We start from the raw sequence: 19,678 nt of genomic DNA, 5'->3' as shown, positions 1-19,678 counted from the left end.
ACATGTTATACACATGTTAGACACATGTTATACACATATATATAATAAATATACGATGATATATATATCATATATATGATAATAATAATAATAATAATAATAATAATAATAATAATATCTCCAGGAGTGTTTTCCTATCTTTACAGAAGCGGGTCTTGAGCTGCATCGTGTGTATTAATACCATCAAGATTCATACACACATGCAGAAGCGTTGACCCTCTCTGCTCACGTGCGTCTCAGGCTTCCTGTGGAGACCATGTTGAAATGCAGCTCATGTGATGTGTTGGCTTCAGGTTCAGACAAACAACGTCAGTGTGACTCACCGGCGTCCTCGTGCTGCGAGGTGAAGGAATGCCTCTTCAAGCAGCGTCAGGACGAGTCCCGTCAAAGGAAACATGCCGTTAGCCTGGAAGACGTCCTCGTGCACCGACTCGACGAGATGCAAAATGATTATGAAACATCTATTTTCTTTGTTCATGTATATCAAAATCCACTAATCTTTTCATCCTGAAAAACAAAGCATGGCTTACTGAAGCCAGTGTCAACCAATAACATCCATCAATCACTGAAAGCTTTTGCGACATTCAAAGCCCGCCCACCTTCTGGAGGTCCAATCAAATGCAACAGATTTCAAGTTGCTGAATTATAACTTGGAGCAGGTCAGAAGCTGCAGATCCTTCAGCTTGTTTCACTGGTGGAAGGAGGAGGAGATATCCTTCATTAGTCCCTCAGTGAGGACTCACAGCAGCAGAAGGTAAATTGAACACAAGAGACAAACAAATCAAAAACAGGTCTCATAAATAAACAATACAAAAACAGTAATAAAAACAAAAGAATCCACAATAACACATTTACTCTACACTATATACAGTCGTACACTGATACACACACACACACACACACACACACACACACACACACACACACACACACACACACACACACACACACACACACACACACAGGAACTCTTTGAAAACGCATCTCAATGTGAAAAGAAAATATGTTATTATCTTCACTGATGCGATAGTTTATTGTCTCATGAACAAAATGATGTCACATCTTTTGATGTAAATAAAGGTTTCAGCCTACAGATGATTTCATAAACACCCAAATCAAAGAGAAAAAGTGAAGCAGGTCTTCAGCCGCTCTGCTTCACAGGACGCTCGAGGTATTCATGAAGGTTCCAGAAGAGAACAGGAAGTATGTTTATTTCTGTTGATAGAACAACGTGAGAGTCTCTGCTGAGCTGAAGCTTCAGGTGGTTCCTCTTCTGCTCGTGCACCTTCAGGTGTCATCATGACACCCTGTTACCTGATGCCCTGTTGCCATGTTGCCATGTTAACTCTCATGTTAACTCTCATGTTAACTCTCATGTTAACTCTCTCATGTTAACTCTCATGTTAACTCTCATGTTAACTCTCTCATGTTAACTCTCTCATGTTAGAGTTAACATGTTAACTCTCATGTTAACTCTCATGTTAACTCTCATGTTAACTCTCATGTTAACTCTCTCATGTTAACTCTCTCATGTTAGAGTTAACATGTTAACTCTCATGTTAACTCTCATGTTAACTCTCATGTTAACTCTCTCATGTTAACTCTCTCATGTTAACTCTCATGTTAACTCATGTTAACTCTCATGTTAACTCTCATGTTAACTCTCTCATGTTAACTCTCTCATGTTAGAGTTAACATGTTAACTCTCATGTTAACTCTCATGTTAACTCTCTCATGTTAACTCATGTTAACTCTCATGTTAACTCTCATGTTAACTCTCATGTTAACTCTCTCATGTTAACTCTCATGTTAACTCTCTCATGTTAACTCTCATGTTAACTCATGTTAACTCTCATGTTAACTCATGTTAACTCTCATGTTAACTCTCATGTTAACTCATGTTAACTCTCATGTTAACTCATGTTAACTCTCATGTTAACTCATGTTAACTCATGTTAACTCTCATGTTAACTCATGTTAACTCTCATGTTAACTCATGTTAACTCATGTTAACTCTCATGTTAACTCATGTTAACTCATGTTAACTCTCATGTTAACTCTCATGTTAACTCATGTTAACTCATGTTAACTCTCATGTTAACTCATGTTAACTCATGTTAACTCTCATGTTAACTCTCATGTTAACTCTCATGTTAACTCATGTTAACTCTCATGTTAACTCATGTTAACTCTCATGTTAACTCTCATGTTAACTCTCATGTTAACTCTCATGTTAACTCTCATGTTAACTCATGTTAACTCTCATGTTAACTCATGTTAACTCTCATGTTAACTCTCATGTTAACTCATGTTAACTCTCATGTTAACTCATGTTAACTCTCATGTTAACTCTCATGTTAACTCTCATCAGAAGAGCAGCAGTGGAGAGAGAAATGTGTGAAATGTGATGCAATAACAATGTCGAAGCGTTCTTTCTCTTTTCAGTATAACGCAGATTGTTTCTACTCAAGGTCTGCAGCATGTGAGCTGGGTCATTAATAACTGTGTTTAATAGACCAACAATACATGAGCAGAGTCAGAACACAGAACATAGAACACAGAACCAGATGGTTTCAGCCTGAGACAGCAGCATGTCACCACAAGAGGCTCTCTGGTGCTCTCTAACACATTAACACCTCGTGTTTCTGTGTGTTTCTTTGTGTTTCTTTGTGTTACAGGAACCTTCTGGACAAAGACACGTTCTCTAAGTCAGATCCATGTGAGTATGTTGCATTTATTCTGGAGAGAAACCTTCACATGGACGTCCTGTTGTCATCTGCTGCAGCTCTCTGATGATCTCTCTCCTCTCCTCCGTCCTCCTCCCCTCCTCTCTCTCCTCTCCTGCGTCCTCCTCCCCTCCTCTCTCTCCTCTCCTCCGTCCTCCTCCCCTCCTCTCTCTCCTCTCCTCCGTCCTCCTCCCCTCCTCTCTCTCCTCTCCTCCGTCCTCCTCCCCTCCTCTCTCTCCTCTCCTCCGTCCTCCTCCCCTCCTCTCTCTCCTCTCCTCCGTCCTCCTCCCCTCCTCTCTCTCCTCTCCTCCGTCCTCCTCCCCTCCTCTCTCTCCTCTCCTCCGTCCTCCTCCCCTCCTCTCTCTCCTCTCCTCCGTCCTCCTCTTCTCCTCTCTCTCCTCTCCTCCGTCCTCCTCCCCTCCTCTCTCTCCTCTCCTCCGTCCTCCTCCCCTCCTCTCTCTCCTCTCCTCCGTCCTCCTCTTCTCCTCTCTCTCCTCTCCTCCTTCCTCCTCCTCTCTTCTCTCCCCTCTCCTCCGTCCTCCTCCCCTCCTCTCTCTTCTCCTCTCTTCTCTCTTCTCCTCTCCTCTCTCTTCTCCTCTCTCCTCCTCTCCTTCTCTCCTCTCTCTCCTTCTCTCCTCCTCTCTCCTCTCCTCATTCCTCCACCTCTCCTCTCTCTCCTCTCCTCCGTCCTCCTCCCCTCCTCTCTCTCTTCTCCTCCGTCCTCCTCCCCTCCTCTCTCTTCTCCTCTCTTCTCTCTTCTCCTCTCCTCTCTCTTCTCCTCTCTCCTCCTCTCCTTCTCTCCTCTCTCTCCTTCTCTCCTCCTCTCTCCTCTCCTCCTTCCTCCTCCTCTCCTCTCTCTCCTCTCCTCCGTCCTCCTCTCTCTCCTCTCTCTCCTCCTCTTTCCTCCTCTTCTCTCCTCCTCTCTCTGGTCCACAGTGTGTGTTCTTTATACTCAAGGTGTGGAAACCAAACAGTGGAGAGAGGTGAGTGTCACACACACACATCCAGAGGAAGGACATGACTTGTTGTGTGTGTTGTTCTTGTTGTGTGTGTTGTTCTTGTTGTGTGTGTGTTGTAGTTGTTGTGTGTGTGGAGTGGAGCTCCAGTTCAGTTCTCCTGAGAGCAGCAGGTTGAATGTTTCATTGAAACTGTCTGGAAGGACAGGAAGTGTTTTCTGATTGGACGCTGCAGCAACACAGAGAACCCTCAAGGTCCTGATCCACATGGTGGTAGGGTCCAGTCCCTTCTGACCCACATGGTGGTAGGGTCCAGTCCCTTCTGACCCACATGGTGGTAGGGTCCAGTCCCTTCTGACCCACATGGTGGTAGGGTCCAGTCCCTTCTGACCCATGTGTTGCATTAAATGCAGGGGAAATAAAACCTTTAAAAACACAGATGAGAGACAAAGAGTAGATTAATTATGGGCACTATTTAATCCACTATTAAAACTGAAGAAACATGTGTGTACATGCTGCAGCATGCATGTACCTGCAGCATGCGTGTACCTGCAGCATGCGTGTACCTGCTGCATGCGTGTACCTGCTGCATGCATGTACATGCAGCATGTGTGTACATGCAGCATGTGTGTACATGCAGCAGAATGTGTGTACATGCTGCAGCTGTGTACATGCTGCAGCTGTGTACGTGTGGTTGCGGGTCAGGGACTTCCTGAATGACTCGTTGGCCCGTTTGCAGCAGCAGCAGCAGCAGCAGCAGCAGCAGCAGCAGCATCTAATGAACTCTGCAGCTCGGTATTGTGTCTTTCTCTCAGCAGGGAAATCACATTATGGAGCTCATCTCCGCCTCTCTGCTAGTCTCAGCCTCATCAACACCTCGGGCTCTCAGGAGCAGAGGTGGCTCACGGATTCACCACAGTGTCCTCTTCTGTCCGTCATCTTGCTGCCACATTTAGATGTTCAGGCTGAGTTCACACAGAACGATGCAACCTCAAAAACAGAGTACCAAGAGGTGTTGTGTCAGGACATAGAGATGTATGGAGATGGACGCTTTCTGGACCAGTTGTGTTGTCCTAATTGCCCACATTGTATTTGTTGTGTTCAGTGTATTGATTCAAAAGGCAAGGTTAACACACACACACACACACACACACACACACACACACACACACACACACACACACACACACACACACACACACACACACACACACACACACACACAACACCGATGCTTCCGTGACATTGATGGAAACCGTAGCGTCTGCAGCTTCCAGTGAGGATCGCTTGTCGTCCAATCAGAGAGCTTCATTGCTGCTGCAGGCGAGACGATGAACAGCAACTCTATGAAGGAGTCACAAAGCGGTTCAGTCCGTCCTCATGGAAATACAAATGAAAGTTAACGTCATGACGAAGACGTTCGCTCCACATGCAGAGCTGAGAGGAAAGCCAAGGAGAGTCTGAGTGATTACACTGAACAGGTACAGGTACACTACAGGTACAGGTATACTACAGGTACAGGTACACTACAGGTACAGGTATACTACAGGTACAGGTACACTACAGGTACAGGTACACTACAGGTACAGGTATACTACAGGTACAGGTACACTACAGGTACAGGTATACTACAGGTACAGGTATACTACAGGTACAGGTACACTACAGGTACAGGTATACTACAGGTACAGGTATACTACAGGTACAGGTACACTACAGGTACAGGTATACTACAGGTACAGGTATACTACAGGTACAGGTACACTACAGGTACAGGTACACTACAGGTACAGGTATACTACAGGTACAGGTATACTACAGGTACAGGTACACTACAGGTACAGGTATACTACAGGTACAGGTACACTACAGGTACAGGTATACTACAGGTACAGGTATACTACAGGTACAGGTACACTACAGGTACAGGTATACTACAGGTACAGGTATACTACAGGTACAGGTACACTACAGGTACAGGTACACTACAGGTACAGGTTTACTACAGGTACAGGTATACTACAGGTACAGGTACACTACAGGTACAGGTACACTACAGGTACAGGTATACTACAGGTACAGGTACACTACAGGTACAGGTACAGGTATACTACAGGTACAGGTACACTACAGGTACAGGTATACTACAGGTACAGGTACACTACAGGTACAGGTACACTACAGGTACAGGTATACTACAGGTACAGGTATACTACAGGTTCAGGTACACTACAGGTACAGGTACACTACAGGTACCGGTACACTACAGGTACAGGTACAGGTATACTACAGGTACAGGTACACTACAGGTACAGGTACACTACAGGTACAGGTACACTACAGGTACAGGTATACTACAGGTACAGGTACACTACAGGTACAGGTACACTACAGATACAGGTACACTACAGGTACAGGTATACTACAGGTACAGGTATACTACAGGTACAGGTACACTACAGGTACAGGTATACTACAGGTACAGGTACACTACAGGTACAGGTATACTACAGGTACAGGTACACTACAGGTACAGGTACACTACAGGTACAGGTATACTACAGGTACAGGGATACTACAGGTATAGTACAGGTACAGGTATACTACAGGTACAGGTATACTACAGGTACAGGGATACTACAGGTACAGGGATACTACAGGTACAGGTATAGGACAGGTACAGGTACACTACAGGTACAGGTATACTACAGGTACAGGGATACTACAGGTACAGGTTTACTACAGGTACAGGGATACTACAGGTACAGGTATACTACAGGTACAGGTTTACTACAGGTACAGGGATACTACAGGTACAGGTATAGTACAGGTACAGGTACACTACAGGTACAGGTATACTACAGGTACAGGTATACTACAGGTACAGGGATACTACAGGTACAGGTATAGGACAGGTACAGGTACACTACAGGTACAGGTATACTCCAGGTACAGGGATACTACAGGTACAGGTATACTACAGGTACAGGTATACTCCAGGTACAGGTACACTACAGGTGAAGGTATACTACAGGTAAAGGTACACTACAGGTACAGGTATACTACAGGTACTGGTATACTACAGGTGAAGGTATACTACAGGTAAAGGTACACTACAGGTACAGGTATACTACAGGTAAAGGTACACTACAGGTACTGGTATACTACAGGTACAGGTACACTACAGGACGTAGACGAGGACGAGGATGTAGAGGAGGACGAGAACATAGACGAGGACGAGAACGTAGACGAGGACGAGAACATAGACGAGGACGTAGACCAGGACGTAGACGAGGACGAGGACGTAGACGAGGACAAGGACGTAGACGAGAACGTAGATGAGGACGAGGACGTAGACGAGGACGAGGACGTAGACGAGGACGAGGACGTAGACGAGGACGAGGACGTAGACGAGGACGAGGACGTAGACGAGGACGAGAACATAGACGAGGACGAGGACGTAGACGAGGACGAGGACGAGGACGTAGACGAGGACGAGGACGTAGACGAGGACGAGGACGTAGACGAGGACGAGGACGTAGACGAGGACGAGGACGTAGACGAGGACGTAGACGAGGACGTAGACGAGGACGTAGACGAGGACGAAGACGAGGACATAGACGAGGACGTAGACGAGGACGTAGACGAGGACGAAGACGAGGACATAGACGAGGACATAGACGAGGACGTAGACGAGGACGAAGACAAGGACGTAGACGAGGACAAGGACGTAGATGACAACGTAGACGAGGACGAGAACGTAGACGAGGACGAGAACGTAGATGAGAACGTAGACGAGAACGTGGACGAGGACGTAGACGAGGACGTAGACGAGGACGTAGACGAGGACAAGGACGTAGACGAGGACGAGGACGTGGACGTAGACGAGGAAGAGGACGTAGACGAGGACGTGGACGAGGACGATAATGTAGACGAGGACGTGGATGAGGACGTAGACGAGGAAGACGACGTAGACGAGGACGTGGACGAGGACGATAATGTAGACGAGGACGTGGATGAGGACGTAGACGAGGACGTGGACAAAGACGTAGACGAGGACAAGGACGTAGATGAGAACGTAGACGGGGACGAGGACGTAAACGAGGACGATAATGTAGACGTGGACGTAGACGAGGACGAGAACATAGAGGGTTACCTTAACCCTAACCCTATGTTTCCTTCAGCACATGTTTCCTATATGTTTCCTTCAGCACATGTTTCCTATATGTTTCCTTCAGCACATGTTTCCTATATGTTTCCTTCAGTATATGTTTCCTTCAGCACATGTTTCCTATATGTTTCCTTCAGCACATGTTTCCTATATGTTTCCTTCAGTATATGTTTCCTTCGGCACATGTTTCCTATATGTTTCCTTCAGCACATGTTTCCTATATGTTTCCTTCAGTATATGTTTCCTTCAGCACATGTTTCCTATATGTTTCCTTCAGTATATGTTTCCTTCAGCACATGCTTCCTATATGTTTCCTTCAGCATATGTTTCCTTCAGCACATGCTTCCTATATGTTTCCTTCAGCATATGTTTCCTTCAGCACATGCTTCCTATATGTTTCCTTCAGCACATGTTTCCTATATGTTTCCTTCAGTATATGTTTCCTTCAGCACATGTTTCCTATATATTTCCTTCAGTATATGTTTCCTTCAGCACATGCTTCCTATGTGTTTCCTTCAGCACATGTTTCCTATATGTTTCCTTCAGTATATGTTTCCTTCAGCACATGTTTCCTATATGTTTCCTTCAGTATATGTTTCCTTCAGCACATGTTTCCTATATGTTTCCTTCAGTATATGTTTCCTTCAGCACATGCTTCCTATGTGTTTCCTTCAGCACATGTTTCCTATATGTTTCCTTCAGTATATGTTTCCTTCAGCACATGTTTCCTATATGTTTCCTTCAGTATATGTTTCCTTCAGCATGTGTTAAAATACCAAATGTGACTTCCTTCTACTGAGACTTGGACTCTTGGATGAACCGTGTGGTTCTGGGAGGCGTTGACATGATGGAGGAACACAGGATCTCTGAAACTCTTGTTCCATCATGAGCAGCATTTCTGGTCTTTTCCAGCCCGAGTGAGAATCCCACTAATTAGGAGCCTTAATCACCTCCCTGCCTCCTTTCCTGCACAAGCCCTCCGCTCCACTTCTTCATCCAGACAGACATTTTCTCACCCTCTCAAAGGAGTTTCTCTTTGTCTCTCCTCCACCCTTACCTCTTCGCTCATCTCCTTCTCTCTGTGGGGTTGAGCAGTGGGTTATCCTGCTGTAATTAATGTGGGAGAGGACTGAGGATCAAGGAAGCAGGAAGCACAGCTTCCTCTGCAGCAGCGTGTGAAAGCAGCTGCATTAATCAGCTGTGTGATACGCCTGAGAAAGAGAGAATAGAAGCATAAAGTGTGACAACAGCAATAACTGTATTTGTTTATGAAACAGTGTTTTGTTGTCTTGCTCTTCATTTCATCTCTCCTCTCTCTCTCCCTCAGTTTGGCCGAACGGAGGTGATAGACAACACCCTGAACCCAGACTTTGTTCGGAAGTACATCCTGGACTACTTCTTTGAGGAGAAGCAGAATCTTCGCTTCGACTTGTGAGTCATTTATTATATCGTGTCCTCCCTCCTGTCCTCTGTCCTCATCCACTAGGATGCATGTTTCACACCCTTTCTCATTGAACGCTAGCTCCGCCCCTCCCAGCGCTAGCTCCGCCCCTCCCAGCACTAACTCCGCCCCCTCCCAGCACTAGCTCCGCCCTGACCAGCGCTAGCTCCGCCCCCGGCCAGCGTGCCCACAATAATGGTGTGCATAGGGCTCTAACAAGAGCATCATATATATATATATATATATATATATATATATATATATATATATATATATATATATATATATATATATATATATATATATATATATACATATGTGTATATATATATATATATATATATATATATATATACACATATGTATATATATACATTGATGTATATATATATATATGTATATATATATGTATATATATACATATATATATGTATATATATACGTATATATATACATATATATATATATATATATATATATATGTGTATATATATATATATGTATATATATATATATATATGTATATATATATATATATGTATATATATATATATATATATATATATGTATATATATATATATATGTATATATATATATATATATATATATATATATATATATATATATACATTGATGTATATATATACATTGATGTATATATATACCTGCATGTGCATCTGCTCTAAAGCAGGCTACCCGCATTAGCACACTAGGCTAACTAGCTTGCTTCCGATAGCCGAGGGGTATGTCATTAGCACGGGTTGTGATGCAATAGTTCAACGTTTGTGTCAGTTCATCAAAGTCTTTATTGCAGCTCATTAAATCAGACAATACGAACAGTAACGTCTCTGTGTCGCTGTGCCAAGTCTATTGTTCTGCGATCAGCATCAAACCATCAAAGTGGGTTAGCGAAGCATCATTGTAATTACATTGTTATTACTACAATATATCATATTATACAATGCTGCTGCTTTGGATCCATGTCTTCTTCTACATCAGCTGATGTTCACGTTGGTCAGCCTCAGTCTTTTAGCTTGAGCGCGTAGCATCACGTAGCCCTGAGGGCTCTCACCACGTCAGATGAAGATGAGTCGTCATCAAACAAAAGAGCTGATGCTCGACCGTCAGGCACACGTCCACATGGCTGTCCTGGAGGAAGGAGCCATTGTTAGCTGCATGTGTCCTGTTTGAGGGAGAAGGCTGGACATGTTTGAGAGGAACAAACCAGTCAATGAACTCATCTTTGTTTTGTGACATGTGTGATTTTCATGTTTGTTATAACCATTCACAGTTTAAATCTCAGCCTCTGTCCATGTGGAACATGAGGTAACGCTCAGAGTGACCCTGAACACAACACGTCTCTCTGAGCTCATCATATAGAAACGCAGTAGATGCTATTTGACAGTACAGTCTGTCAGTTCATCTGTTATTGAAGTTGACAGTGAGAGAAATGCACATGGTCTCCAGCCAACATGATCTATCGTTTGATTGGGTGTTTAATCTTAGTACATCACATAAAAGCCTCCATTTCCTTCACCTCCAAAGCTTTATATTCACATGCAAATAGGACTCATTATCATAGGAGAGGAAGAGAGGTCTTGTTGAACCCAATTATTCTGTCCCACCTCCAGGAACATCTGAGAAGACACGGCGCTCTGTTTGATGTTGGCTCTTTCTGGATTTGTGTGATGTTTAATGTCTTTGTTTTTAATCTTTCATGAGTCTACCCGCCTCTTTACCTACTGTGGCTTTCAGATGAGCAAATCATAACGTCCTTCTTTTCGCTGTCCTATTCCTCTTAATATTCCTCCTAATATTTCCTCTTACAAAGAAGAACATCTCCAACGTGAGAGTGTTTCTGTGCTGACCAGTGACGACGTTCAGGGATCGTTCCAAACGACGCCTTCATCACGTGAAAATGCTTTCGTTTTGTTTCCTCACAGCTATGATGTGGACTCCAAGAGCCCGGACCTGTCCAAACACGTGAGTCACATACATGTAACCTCCGACCACAGAGTCACATACATGTAACCACAGAGTCACATACATGTAACCACAGAGTCACATACATGTAACCACAGAGTCACATACATGTAACCACAGAGTCACATACGTGTGACCTCCAACCACAGAGTCACATACATGTGACCACAGAGACACATACATGTGACTACAGAGACACATACATGTGACCACAGAGACACATACATGTGACTACAGAGACACATACATGTGACCACAGAGTCACATACGTGTGACCACAGAGACACATACATGTGACCACAGAGTCACATACATGTGACCACAGAGTCACATACATGTAACCACAGAGTCACATACGTGTGACCTCCAACCACAGAGTCACATACGTGTGACCACAGAGTCACATACGTGTGACTCTGTGGTCACACGTATGTGACTCTGTAGTCACATACATGTGACTACAGAGACACATACATGTAACCACAGAGTCACATACGTGTGACCTCCAACCACAGAGTCACATACATGTGACCACAGAGACACATACATGTGACCACAGAGACACATACATGTGACCACAGAGACACATATATGTGACCACAGAGTCACATACATGTAACCACAGAGACACATACATGTGACTACAGAGACACATACATGTGACCACAGAGACACATACATGTGACCACAGAGTCACATACATGTAACCACAGAGACACATACATGTGACTACAGAGACACATACATGTGACCACAGAGACACATACATGTGACCACAGAGACACATACGTGTGACCACAGAGTCACATACGTGTGACCACAGAGACACATACATGTGACCACAGAGTCACATACGTGTGACCACAGAGTCACATACGTGTGACCACAGAGACACATACATGTGACCACAGAGACACATACATGTGACCACAGAGTCACATATGTGTGACCACAGAGACACATACATGTGACCACAGTCACATATGTGTGACCACAGAGACACATACATGTGACCACAGAGTCACATACATGTGACCACAGAGTCACATACATGTAACCACAGAGTCACATACGTGTGACCACAGAGACAGATACATGTGACTACAGAGACACATACATGTGACCACAGAGTCACATACGTGTGACCACAGAGTCACATACGTGTGACCACAGAGACACATACATGTGACCACAGAGTCACATACATGTAACCACAGAGACACATACATGTGACCACAGAGTCACATATCGGTGACCACAGAGACACATACATGTGACCACAGAGACACATACATGTGACCACAGAGTCACATACATGTGACCACAGAGTCACATACATGTAACCACAGAGTCACATACGTGTGACCTCCAACCACAGAGTCACATACGTGTGACTCTGTGGTCACACGTATGTGACTCTGTAGTCACATACATGTGACTACAGAGACACATACATGTAACCACAGAGTCACATACGTGTGACCACAGAGACACGGAGGCTGAGTCTCTGCTGGACTGAAGTAAATATGATGGAAAAAAAGTGATTCAAAGTGATTGAAGATCGACCAAACTCTTCATCAGTAGTCTGTGGTAGTCTCCATGTGGTGGTCTCCATGTGGTGGTCTCCATGAGGTGGTCTCCATGTGGTGGTCTCCATGTGGTGGTCTCCATGTGGTGGTCTCCATGAGGTGGTCTCCATGTGGTAGTCTCCATGTGGTGGTCTCCATGAGGTGGTCTCCATGTGGTGGTCTCCATGTGGTGGTCTCCATGTGGTGGTCTTCATGTGGTGGTCTCCATGAGGTGGTCTCCATGTGGTGGTCTCTTGTGGTCTGGGTGTTGCCTGCTGCATGGTCTCTTCTTGATGAAATGCAGCAAACCCTTTTTATTTTCAAATCCAAATGCAAATGTTTATTTTTCTCCTGATTCGTCGTCTTTCTTTTGAGACTCTTGACCTCTAAAAGCAGCAGATGTGCTCTGGACGTTTCCATTGAGCTCTTCTTTGCATTCATGATGTTGTGGTTCTGCAGGAGCATCAACGTGTGGATCATGCAATGCTTAAACCCTCACATCCACTGGAATGTCACATTATGTTGTGCCTCACTGGAGAACATTACAGTACATTTGATCCATGGGGCCGGGAACTATGGTGACAGAAAGCATTTGTTAAGAGTACAAAATAATCAGTTGTGATGATTATTTGATGTATTTGGATCAGCGGGTTTGCATGTTTTCATCGTGGGGTTAAATCCCTCTGCTGGGTTTACTTCAGCACAGCATGTGGTCTTCTCCCTCACCTCTCCACCTCGGGCCGTGCCAGCAGTGATAGATGTTTGGTAAAGTGTTGCTATATGATGTGCTCTACTGTTGTTGTTGTTGTTGTTGTTGTTGTTGTTGTTGTTGTCATTGCTGTTGTTGCTGCTGCTGTTCAACCTCTCTGGAAGACTGCAGAACTCAACGTAGGTCCCAGCACCTCTCTCACTTCTGACTGCATGGCTGCTGTGTCGCGTTAGCATCCTTTCCTCCAGAGGAAGGATGGGACACCAAACAGACAGAAAACAGGTGGCTAACAAGCGGCTAACAGGTGGCTAACAGACAGCTAACAGACAGCTAACAGGTGGCTAACAGGCAGCTAACAGACAGCTAACAGGCGGCTAACAGACAGCTAACAGGCGGCTAACAGACAGCTAACAGACGGCTAACACATTGTGGTGATAATCAGTCACGAGTGTGATATGGCCATGAGACTGTAATCCTAAACGTGGCCATGAGACTGTAATCCTAAACGTGGCCATGAGACTGTAATCCTAAACGTGGCCATGAGACTGTAATCCTAAACGTGGCCATGAGACTGTAATCCTAAACGTGGCCATGAGACTGTAATCCTAAACGTGGCCATGAGACTGTAATCCTAAACGTGGCCATGAGACTGTAATCCTAAACGTGGCCATGAGACTGAGACAGAGATGGTTTGTCCAATCACCTCGTACCTTTGGAATGTGCCCGCCCTCTTCTGAACACTTTCCAAAGGTCACACAGCACCTGACGGCTCAGGGAGGAGTCCAGGTGCGTGGTGCTCCTCCTGGTAGTTTACCTGAGTTAGTTATGCACTCGTTTTCTCTCCTGGGATCCAGTTCCCTGATCAGAGGCGATTACTTTACCTGTGGATAAGTTTCTTCCATGTGCACCGTGAAGGTTATGAAACTCTGAGGGATCTGACCTTTGACCCGCTGGGAACCAGAGCGTCAGGCACTGAGCTCTGTGAGGACTGCAGCTCAGAGCTGTAGAGACACAAAATGTGTGTGTTTGTTAAACCAAACGTGTTACACAAAGAGGAAGCTATTCAAGAATGTCTGTCGGTGAAATGCATTTAAAGCTCTGACCTTCAAATGTGAAGGACAATGAACGAGTTTTCGTCTTTGGCAGAAAGAAATTCTTACATTTCTGTTTTTCATAAGTTCCAGTGAAGGTTCATGTCTCTGATGATGTCTTTACCTCCACTTCCTCCTCCCTCCTTCCCTCCTTTCCTCCTTCCTTCCCTCCAGGACTTCTTGGGTCAGACGTTCTGCACCCTCGGGGAGATTGTTGGCTCTCCAGCCAGTCGACTGGAGAAACCTCTGGGGTGAGTAGCATCAGCACCAACCCATGGGACGATGCTCTGAAGCAGAGGAGCGCTGCTCTGGACACAGACAGCAGCTTCACGTCAGAGAGGCTGAAGCAGAGGAGCGCTGCTCTGGACACAGACAGCAGCTTCACGTCAGAGAGGCTGAAGCAGAGGAGCGCTGCTCTGGACACAGACAGCAGCTTCATGTCAGAGAGGCTGAAGCAGAGGAGCGCTGCTCTGGACACAGACAGCAGCTTCACGTCAGAGAGGCTGAAGCAGAGGAGCGCTGCTCTGGACACAGACAGCAGCTTCACGTCAGAGAGGCTGAAGCAGAGGAGCGCTGCTCTGGACACAGACAGCAGCTTCACGTCAGAGAGGCTGAAGCAGAGGAGCGCTGCTCTGGACACAGACAGCAGCTTCATGTCAGAGAGGCTGAAGCAGAGGAGCGCTGCTCTGGACACAGACAGCAGCTTCACGTCAGAGAGGCTGAAGCAGAGGAGCGCTGCTCTGGACACAGACAGCAGCTTCACGTCAGAGAGGCCGACATGAAGCTGCTGCGTGAAGCTCGGCGTCGGTGCATCTCGTGAATGCAGCTTCTGAAGGATCTCTCTCAGAGTTGTGAAGTAACAAACGCTGTTCAGAGAGCGTCTGAGCCGACAGAGATGCGGTGGCTTTGATTGGAGTATTTGCTTGTGAGGTCCGTGCTGCTGGTCACGGTGTGGGCGGGTCCATCAGGGCGGCTCAGTGAACCGGCGGTTTCAGAGGAGCAAACTGCTCATGAGCGCCTCGCCTGCAGGCGTGATGATGACGCGGCGTGACGGCGTGCTGGTGTGGCGCTGCCTTCAGGGACACGTTGCCCATGAGATGTGTCAGTAATGTTATTACACACCGGCCCCACGCAGAAGTCTCATGGCACTGAGAAAAGGAAAGAGAGCTCTCGCCAAATTATTCATTTTTAATTTGAGACAATCTGCAGCCGAGAGATAACAAACTGCCAAATTCTGTTCTTAAAATAAAGCAGCGACGTCGCCGCTCCGGCTCCTCAATGTGTTCATGAGCACAGAGACGCCACTCATGACTGCATGAAGCTGTTAGAGTCACTGCCGTCCACTGGGGAGCACCGTCTGATGCTGTAGACATGTCTACATATTATATATGTAGACATGTATATATCTATATATATATTATATATATATATATAGACATGTATATATCTATATATACAATATATATAGATATATACATGTCTATATATAATATATAGACATGTATATATCTATATATATTATATAATATATTTAGATAAATACATGTCTATATATAATATATAGACATGTATTTATCTATATATATTATATATATAGACATATATTATATATTTATATAATTTATGTATATTAACCTCCAGTGGGATTACAGTCAGCACCTTTCAAGTGAGATTGTGCAGCTGCTTTGTTTGGTCACACACACACAAACAATCTCACACTGACACACACAGACACACACAGACACACACAGCGATACATAATTTAGTAATTGATGATATAAATCCTGTTCCTTAGTTAAATGGCGTGTGACCGCGATTCATTCTTCCTCCTGCTCGCTTTCCTCTGGAAGAGAGAGAGAGAGAGAGAGAGAGAGAGAGACAGAGAGAGAGAGAGAGAGAGAGAGAGAGAGAGAGAGAGAGAGAGAGAGAGAGAGAGAGAGACAGAGAGAGAGAGAGAGAGAGAGAGAGAGAGAGTTGTGGTTGTCGGCTCAGTAAAGTTGCCCAACAAGAGTCACAGAGTTGCTCGTCTCTTCAGTGAAACTATTCAACAGAAACTACATTAAATATTCAGACTCGGTTCCTCATGACAGTGAAAACTGCTCACTATGGTCTACACACTATGATCTACACACTATGGTCTACACACTATGATCTACACACTATGGTCTACACACTATGATCTACACACTATGGTCTACACTATGGTCTACACACTATGGTCTACACACTATGGTCTACACACTATGGTCTACACACTATGGTCTACACACTATGGTCTACACACTATGGTCTACACCACATCCTCTGATGGAAAGACAACCTGCTCACCACTGAGCCATAGTCGTGTGTGTGTGTGTGTGTGTGTGTGTGTGTGTGTGTGTGTGTGTGTGTGTGTGTGTGTGTGTGTGTGTGTGTGTGTGCTCTCTTCCTCCAACAAGACGTTTCATCTGCACATCAAAGCTTTTCTCTCTTTCATGAAGCTTCAGATATTAAAGTGCTCTCTTCTCTTTTCTCCTCTTCTCTTCACCTCTCTTCACCTCTCCTCTCTTCTCCTCTCTTCTCTTCTCCTCTCCTCTCTCCTCCTCTCTTCTCCTCTCTCCTCTCCTCTTCTCTTCTCTTCTCTTCTCCTCTCTTCTCCTCTCCTCTCTCCTCCTCTCTTCTCCTCTCTCCTCTTCTCTTCTCCTCTCTTCACCTCTCCTCTCTTCTCTTCTCCTCTCCTCTCCTCTCCTCTCCTCTCTTCTCTTCTCTTCTCCTCTTCTCCCCTCTTCTCTTCTCTTCTCTTCTCCTCTTCTCCTCTTCTCCTCTTCTCTTCTCTTCTCCTCTTCTCTTCTCTTCTCTTCTCTTCTCTCCTCTCCTCTCCTCTCCTCTCCTCTTCTCTTCTCTTCTCTTCTCTTCTCCTCTCCTCTCCTCTTCTCTTCTCCTCTTCTCTCCTCTTCTCTTCTCCTCTCCTCTCCTCTCTCCTCTCCTCTTCTCTTCTCTTCTCTTCTTCTCTTCTCTTCTCTCCTCTCCTCTTCTCTCCTCTCCTCTTCTCTTCTCCTCTTCTCCTCTTCTCCTCTCTCCTCTTCTTTTCTCCTCTCCTCTCTCCTCTCCTCTCTTCTCTTCTCTTCTCTTCTCTTCTCTCCTCTTCTCTTCTCCTCTCCTCTTCTCCTCTTCTCTTCTCTCCTCTTCTCTTCTCCTCTCCTCTCTCTTCTCTTTTCTCCTCTTCTCCTCTCCTCTTCTCTCCTCTCTTTTCTCCTCTCCTCCTCTATTTAAAGTGATGTTTCTTCTTTGCTCCTTCATGTTTCAGATGAACACATGAGCTAATAGAGCGGTGAGGTCATGTGACCACGAGGAGGTCATGTGACCTTTACAAACATCCTTCTTATTGGTTGCTTTGTTGAGCCATGAGTCTGTTTCAAAGTTGTGTGTTATGAAGATTCTGGACCCATGTGTTGTTTTACTGTTCAGCTTCTCTGCTGCTGCTGCTGCTGCTGCTGCTCATGCTGCTGCTGCTGCTCATGCTGCTGCTGCTGCTCATGCTGCTGCTGCTGCTCATGCTGCTGCTCATGCTGCTGCTGCTCATCCTGCTGCTGCTGCTGCTCATTTTGCTGCTGCTGCTGCTGCTGCTGCTTCACAAGCGTCATGATGGACGCTGCATGGCTGCTAGGTTGCTATTGCTAGCCGCAGTGGGAGCTGTTCTGAGGCCTTCGCTGAAGACCGGACAGTGAAAGTTGGTGAGGGCTGTGGAGGAGAGGAAATAAGGCCGACCAATCAGAAGCCTTCCTCCTCACGGCCGTCGACTGATGCTCATGTCTGCCATGTGGCCTCTGCAGACCCGAGCTTTATGGATCCAGAGTGTCAGAACTTGTGATGACGAGACCTCTTGCCTGTGAGCCGCAGTACTTGCAGACGCAGCTGCAGACCTGATGCTCTGGTTAGCTTCAGGAAGCAGTGAGCGCTGCAGTTAGCCACACCGCTAATGTAGCCGCTGCCCTGCTGTAGCGTGACTGCTACGACACGTTCACACTGACAACAGAGTCGTGATCATTCATCATCATTGCTGCTGCCGCTGCAGGAATAGCTAATTATATATATACATATATATATATATATATATATATATATATATATATATATACATATATATATATATATATATATATATATACATATATATATATATATATATATATATATATATATATGCATATACATATATATATGTATATGCATATATATATGTATATACATATATATATATATATATATATATATATATATATATGCATATACATATATATATGTATATGCATATATATATGTATATACATATATATGTATATACATATATATGTATATACATATATATGTATATACATATATATGTATATATACATATATATATATGTATATATACATATATATGTATATACATATATATGTATATATACATGTATATATATGATCATGTATGTTCGAGTCAACTGCAGGTGTGTTGACAACAGAGGAGAAAAGGTCATTTCACTGCTTATGTTTTACAAGAAACTACAGTAGCAGCACTGTGTGCTTGTGAGAAAGTGTGTTTTAGAATTTCAAATCTCGTGTGCAGGAGTTCATGAGCTGACGTCTGTGACGCCATGAGGACTCTTCCTGACGTCATGAGGACTCTTCCTGACGTCATGAGGACTCTTCCTGACGTCTGTGACGCCATGAGGACTCTTCCTGACGTCATGAGGACTCTTCCTGACGTCTGTGACGCCATGAGGACTCTTCCTGACGCCATGAGGACTCTTCCTGACGTCTGTGACGCCATGAGGACTCTTCCTGACGCCATGAGGACTCTTCCTGACGTCTGTGACGCCATGAGGACTCTTCCTGACGCCATGAGGACTCTTCCTGACGTCTGTGACGCCATGAGGACTCTTCCTGACGTCATGAGGACTCTTCCTGACGTCTGTGACACCACGAGGACTCTTCCTGACGCCATGAGGACTCTTCCTGACGTCTGTGACGCCATGAGGACTCTTCCTGACGTCTGTGACACCACGAGGAC

General features: G+C 45.0%; 1 protein-coding gene across 3 annotated transcripts in view; it reads left to right on the top strand.

Moving 5' to 3' along the window:
• Positions 1–19,678, top strand: part of cpne5b (copine Vb) — a 67,123-nt gene that overhangs the window by 12,292 nt on the left and 35,153 nt on the right. For 2 of the 3 annotated variants that reach the window (XR_011079898.1, XM_068598980.1), the window contains exons 2-7: positions 2,679–2,719; positions 3,663–3,709; positions 9,181–9,284; positions 11,239–11,278; positions 13,720–13,734; positions 14,821–14,897. Coding sequence is in view for 2 of the 3 variants with exons in the window: in XM_068598980.1 (XP_068455081.1) it covers positions 2,679–2,719; positions 3,663–3,709; positions 9,181–9,284; positions 11,239–11,278; positions 13,720–13,734; positions 14,821–14,897 (324 nt within the window). In the remaining variant the exon portion in view is untranslated. The remainder of the gene's footprint in view (positions 1–2,678; positions 2,720–3,662; positions 3,710–9,180; positions 9,285–11,238; positions 11,279–13,719; positions 13,735–14,820; positions 14,898–19,678) is intronic. The other variant, XM_068598981.1, reaches the window with a different exon arrangement.

This window comes from Clinocottus analis, unplaced genomic scaffold, assembly GCF_023055335.1.
Source record: "Clinocottus analis isolate CAN_PGR_092001 unplaced genomic scaffold, fCliAna1.0.p SCAF_42, whole genome shotgun sequence".
NCBI lineage: Eukaryota > Metazoa > Chordata > Actinopteri > Perciformes > Cottidae > Clinocottus > Clinocottus analis.
The sequence above is the reverse complement of the archived record's forward strand: the minus strand, read 5'-3'. Positions and strand labels throughout refer to the sequence as shown.